The following is a 6,426-nucleotide window of genomic DNA, read 5'->3' on the forward strand; positions in this document are numbered from 1 at the left end:
ACCAGTGCTCCGGGTTAGGAAAGTTCGGCCAAGTTTACCTTCAAGCACACCTTAGAGCTGAGAGCAATAGCTGTCCCACAGGGACGCTGAGGGACCCTCCCCAAACCGGAGCGCCTGGGCGCCCTGGGCCCCTCTAAGCCGCAAACACCTCTCCAACCCCCACCGCCAGCGCTCGCCGAGCTTCTGGCCGACACGCCGCTCACCTTCAACTTGGCTCCGGCTACGCACAACATCCACCTGGCAGAGTCCCGGGGCTGTCCAGGAGCCGCCAGCGCGGAGCTGGCAGGTCCCAGGCGGACCCCGAGGGCGCGCTGCTCCCCTGGGTGGGGGGTGGCAGGCAGGAACGCGGCCCCTGGGCACGGCTGTGGCTCGGGAGACGGATGGGGAGCCCCAGCACGATCCCCCCTCAGCGCCTGGGGTTGGGTGCGTGGACCGCGGCCCGGCACACCGCTGTCCAGTGGGACACCCGGGGATTTGCTTTCGAGAACACGATCTGGGTAGGCATTTCGGAGCGGACCCGCCGCGCTCTCCATTGCCCACCCACCCCCCTCCACCCGCCACCGCCGCCGCGGACCCTGCTGGGAGGGCAGGACCTCGGAGGAAAGGGTCCGAGAGGAGCTGATGGGTCACTGTCAGCCGCGGGAAGCCCCGGGCGCGGGGCGAAGGCCGCCCGGATAGGAAGCGGGAGCAAGCGCCCTGGGCCGCGACAAACCGCGCACCCAGGCGCAGAGACGGGCCTGCGCTCGGGGAAAGTTGCAGTCCTCCTCCGGCGCCCGCACCCGCGCCCCCGGGTCACCCCGACCCCCGGGGTCCGCGTGCCGGGCACCCGCTGCCTCCCGCAAGTTTCCCCGAGCGCCCCTACCCGGGTCCCCGGCCGCTGAGGGGCCGGTCCGCGCCGCTCGTGCAGGCACACAAAAGAGCGGGGCGGCTGCGGGGTCTGCGGGTGGCCCCCCGGGCGCCCGCCCAGACGTAAACAAACCCGGGGGTCCACGCAGAGGGAGCCCCAGGTCGGGCGCAGGAGCAGCGGCGCGGTCCCGGCCCGCTGACAGCCCGGGGTGGGGGGCGGGGGGCGGCGGCGGCCGGGGCCCCAGCCGGCCGGGGCCCGGGGAGCGCGGACGCCCGCCCGGCCACCCGCCCGCCTGGCCGGAGCCGAGCCGGGCCGCGCCGCCGCCGCCGCCGGTGGCCGCTCTGACCCTCCCCCGAGCCGGCGGCACCACAGCGCCACCAGCCCCAGCTCCGCCGCGCCGGCGGCTCCTCCTGGAGAGGCAGGCGCTTCACCCCCACAGCAACTCCCCACAAACTTTCCCCGGGAATACGGCGGGCCGGGGGGCGCGGGGCGCGCGGCCGGGCGCCGCCGCCGCCGCCGCCGGGCCGCAGCCCCCTCCCGGCACAGCGTCCGCCGCCGCCGCCCGCCCGCCCGCCAGCCAGCCGCCCGCTCCCCCGGCTCGCGCGCGCGCCCCGCGGGCCGCCGGGGCCGCCCCCTCCCCGGGTCCCGCGGCGGCGGCGGCCCAGGGCCGGGGGGGGGGGCGCCCCGGGGTGGGGGCCGACACCGGGGGCAGCGGTGGCGGCGGCGGCGGCTCCCGGCGCCATCTTGGGCTGATCGATGAATTGAACAAAGAGGATCAATTTCTGATCAAGCGAGTTATCAATGGGGGCCGGGGAGCGAGAGGGACTTGTCCCCGACTCGGCCCCGCGTTCCCCCGGCACCCCCCTCCTCCCCGCCGCCGCGGCCCCCCGGCGGCCGGGCGGCCCGGGGTCCCGGGGGGAGGCCGCGACCGCCCGCAGCCCCCACCCCCGGGCGAGAGGCCGAGCGAGGAGAAGCCTGACCTGCAGCTGCTGTAAATCAAAGCGCTTCCAATATTGAAACATCGATCCCACATTGGCCGCCATCTTGAGACATATTGAGACGGAGTGAGAGGCTGATAGAGAGGGGGCTGGAGTTCAGGAGCCGCCAGGAGGCAGCAGGCGGGCGGCGCCAAAACCCGGCCTGGAGCCGGCCGCCGCCGCCGCCACGGAGCACGCGGACTCCTCCTCACGGCGCCGCCGCAGCCATGGCGAGCCCGAGCCGGAGCCGGAGCCCGAGGGCGCGGCGGGCCGCCGCCGCCGGGCCCCTCGCGCGCGCGCGCGCGCGGCCCCTGCCCGCTCCCCCGCGGCACCCGCCGGCCGGCCGGCGACCCCCGCCCCTCCCGAGACCCCGGCCCCGGCGGGGCGGTGGCGAAGGCCGCCGGCCCGGCCCCGAGGGGGCGCTGGAGGGCGACGGGAGGGGGGCGCCCCCGGGCCCCCAGCAGGAGGCCCCCCGAGCCCGGCTCACCTGGGGCGGTTTTCGGGCGCGCCGGGGGTGGGGCTGGCAGGGTGGGGCCGGGGTCGCAGTCGCCGACTCCGCGCAGCCCCTCCTGGACCCTGGGCAGGGAGCCGGCGGCCGTTTGGTCTGGCGAGTGCCGGCCCTGCGCAGCTTTGCGATCGCCCTCCTGCGGGGCGCTGAGCGCGCGGAGCCGCCGCGACCACCTGCCCAAGCCCCGACCCCGCGCGATCCGGGCCCACGGCCGCGGGGCGGGTACGAGGCGTGCGGGCCGTCGGCGGCCGCACACCCCTCTTCGCTGCGCCCCAGCCGGATTCAGAGACCGAGTCAGCCGGGAACAGCGTTTCACATTGGGGGGCACCGGAGCCGGAGAAGGCAGCAGTGACCCCCTGTGTCACTGCACCCGTCAGAGTCCCGCATAGTGGCCGCGCGGTAGCCGCGCCGCACCTCACCCCCGGTGGCCAGGGGCCCCAATGGCCCCCACCTAACCCCAGCTGTGCCAGCTTGGGCCACGACAGGAAAAGTTTTGGAGCCCAGTTCTGTATCCCCCCGCACCGCTTCAGCGAAACAGCCCCAGAAACTTCCTGTGGTTCAGACACATCGGTTTGGGTGCAAAAACTTGGAAAGTGTGGGTACACTTACAAGGAAAAGCATGGTCCCCGGCTTACAGGGATGCTAAAACCCCAAAGTCAATTCTCTTTTGATTTCTTTCTTCGCAGAAACCTGGCAAAAAGCACAAGTTTTATGATCGTCATCTTTAATTGATTACACACACGTGTGAGTTTGAGTTTCCAGTAGGAATAGTTCTTTTACTCTCCCACTTCATTTAACGTGTAATTAGTTAAAACAAATCCCCAAATTCCTTAATCTTAGAAAATTATATGTAAATAAAATCTGTAGGGAATACAAAATAAAACATGTAAGTGGGATATAATTGCTTTTCAACTGAGTTCGAAAGTTTTAACGCTGATCGTTGGAGTGAACTCTGCATTTTTGAATGAAGGGAGTGGAAATGAAAGTCCCCAGGAATTGGAGAACACACGCGCCCCCAAGTCTGGTACTGGCGACCACGAGCGTCAGTTTCAACAACGCAGGACTCCCGAGGTCTGCAAGGTGGGGGCGAGGGGGGGGTTCCCTGGGCGTCTCGGCCGCAGCTTTGAGCAGCGGCAAGGGCAGGAAGCAGGTGGGTGGGAGAGCGCGGGCGTCGGGAGCCTCGGCCCCAGATGCAGTGACGCCGCGCCAGGCTGGGCACTGTCGACCCCAGGACGCCGAGGGCTGCCCCGGTGTGGGGCGCCCGAGCCCGCTCGCGGTCAGCCGGCGTCCGCGCTGCAGCTCCGACCGCGCCGCCCGGTAGAGGGCAGCGGCGCCCCGACACTCACGTCCTCGGGTCCCTGCGCACGTGCCCACCCGCGCGCCCCGCGCCTGGCCACGCCCTGTCCCAGAGCCAGGCCCCTGGCGGGAAACGGCATGGCCACCTCTGGCGACTCTGTCCCGACGAAATGCCACATCTAAAGATTTCTCGTATCCCACACTTGAGGATACGTCTGCCTTTCCCTCCCATTTGTGCGGTGGCAGACAGGCGAGACCTCGGAATTGCCCTAAAGGTGACTAGACAAATAAAATGTGCAGGGGTTAAAAAAAAAAATCCCTCCGGTGGGGAAGGCTCAAGGAAGGATCAGGGAAACGGTTTGGATTTGGTGCAGATGTTCTCAATCTAATTATCGTGTCGATCCCCAGGGTTTGAACCAAAATAAAGTGAAATATATATGACCTGTGTAATACTCCAGAAATACATCTGGTTGGAATTCAGGGTTCTGAATCCACGGCAATATTTCAGAAATAAATTTGGATGGGTATTAAATACCCTGGTCACATTTCTGGTAATATTTACGTTATTTACATGTTAACTGGTCTTAGGCAAAAACAAAAACAAAAAACACTACATTGAATAGCCCAGATGTTAAGCTCTATTTAAAATAAAATTTAGATTTCTTCTACCAACGTTTTAAGTTACACAAGGCTAATTGCTCTTTGGGGTGGGAGGGGGAGTTTAGAATAACTTTGCCAGTACCACAAAATGTTACCATTTTAAAGGAAAAGCACTACAGATATGTCACTGATCAAAAATTAGCTGACTTAAAGCATCAGCAGAGACCTGAAAAAAACTTTTTAAAGAACATTTTACTTTTCTTGAGTATAGACATAGAATAAGAACAACTTATAGCTAATTTAAAAGGTTAATTTCTTCCTTTATTTTTTTAGATTGACTTTCAGCCTCCACATAGTAGATCATGCTGCTGCTGCTAAGTCGCTTAAGTTGTGAGGACCTGCTAACATCCAAATTTAGTACAGCCATATAAACTGTGTACTATATAAAATATTCGGAAAGTGGAAAGGTTTTAGGACCAGAAGTGTATTAGCATCTACAAGAATAATGGCTATAAGCACCTAGAACAGTGTGAGACAATGACAGGCTGGCAAGATAACTGGCCCAGGAGACAAGAAGCATCTTGACTTGAAAATGGTATTACTTAGAATGAAGCACAAGAAAAACAACCCAGAGACATTGATATTCAGGCTCTCCCTTTAGGGAAAGAAAACTCCCAGTTCCCGAGTATATGACTGATTCACCATCTCAATCTTTCAAAAATTAAGCCCCAAGTAATCAGATGGGAGGACCAACCAAAATGATGTTTGTTCCTGAAACCTTTAAACAACTACCGTTTCATACCGGATCAGACAAAGAAATATGACTCCAGAATGCCTAAATTTCTTTTCTGACCCATTTTATCTTGCCTCAGAAAAATTCAGGGGCCATAATGGGGTTATGATAATACTAATGAATGTAACTTACAGAACATTATAAAGCACTTTCAGAAGTTCACACTTTCCTACCCTCCTGGCATTGGCGGGCCCTCTTGTCTCCCAACAGCTACATATACTTGATTAAATCAATTAAGGTGAAAATTGGCAAATTCTCTAAAATGCCATATGGGTTGATTATTACTAAATTGGTCCTCCTTTGATAGCCCCAATAAAGGAAAACATATTACCCTGTTTCCTAAAGATTCTAATTTAGTAATCGTTCTGATATAGTTAATTCCTTCAAGGAATTAAACATCAAGAATTTCTTCCAAACTGAAAAATGTCTTACAATGTAGGCCATTATTTAAAAAAAAAAAAAAAAAAAAAAAGCCATCCTCTTTACTTCTCACAAAAGAGTCCCTATCTTCTAAGATCTTATTTACAACAAACTCTTAAAATTAAGTTTCACCTACAAACTTTATCTCCAGAAAACGTTGGAGAATAGGTTTTAACTCAACTCCAAGAATAATGAAAAAATTCAGAAATCTTGTGTCCCATGGGATAGTTTTAAAAACAAAACTTAGATTCAGTTCTAAAACCTTAATTCACTTTCTGAGTATTTTTGTGTTCAAATTAGAAATGGTTTTGAATAGTTTCCAACAAAAAATATTTCGGATAAGCAAAGACAATACATAAGGCTAAATGTTTCCTTTATAATTTATTCATAAATAAACATAAAGACACAGCTACTTTTTGATGTCTAGTTAAAAAAACGCATCATATTCCTAATAAGTCATATGAGAATCTCAGTTTTACAAATAGAGAAGCTAAAAATGATGTCTAGGTATTCATTCAAGTTGACTGAATCTGCAAATGTTTTAAATTTGAGAATATCTAAGTCCAGACAGCAGTGCTGAGACACTTTAACTTTGAAAAGGCCTTTTCCTTAAATCAAAAGATTATGAATAACAGAGGGAAATTACAGCATCTTCCTTTTCTCTGGCGACGGCCTTCCAGAACAATTTGGCATGGACTATTGGAATAAATGAAAGAAAGATTCCAGGTTCTTTTTTTTTCTGAAGCTCAAGAAAACCACGCTACTTTTAATTGTTTTGTTTTTTCTAAATAATACTTTATGTTAATTATTTCTGAGTACACGAGTCACTGTACTATGTAAATACCTACCAAATAAAAGTACACATTTTGCTACATGTAATTACATGCAGAGTACATAATTCGTCTCTATACGCCAAATGTATGTGTAGTTGTATAATTGTACCAAGAATCTGCCAAACTTGTAAGAACAAACTATAATGATTTCT

General features: G+C 56.2%; 1 protein-coding gene across 7 annotated transcripts in view; it reads right to left on the minus strand.

Moving 5' to 3' along the window:
* Nucleotides 1-2,169, minus strand: part of CUX1 (cut like homeobox 1) — a 353,721-nt gene extending 351,552 nt beyond the window's left edge. For 4 of the 7 annotated variants that reach the window (XM_069571105.1, XM_069571103.1, XM_069571102.1 and 1 more), the window contains exon 1: nt 204-1,438. In XM_069571105.1, the coding sequence (XP_069427206.1) occupies nt 204-533 (330 nt within the window). In that variant the 5' untranslated portion in view covers nt 534-1,438. Of the gene's footprint in view, nt 1-203; nt 1,439-1,827 lie in introns of those variants that run through there. The other 3 variants (XM_069571106.1, XM_069571107.1, XM_069571104.1) reach the window with 1 other exon arrangement.
* Between the last annotated feature and the right edge of the window lie 4,257 nt (nt 2,170-6,426).

The sequence above is a fragment of the Ovis canadensis genome, chromosome 24 (genome assembly GCF_042477335.2).
Source record: "Ovis canadensis isolate MfBH-ARS-UI-01 breed Bighorn chromosome 24, ARS-UI_OviCan_v2, whole genome shotgun sequence".
Taxonomy (NCBI): Eukaryota; Metazoa; Chordata; class Mammalia; order Artiodactyla; family Bovidae; genus Ovis; species Ovis canadensis.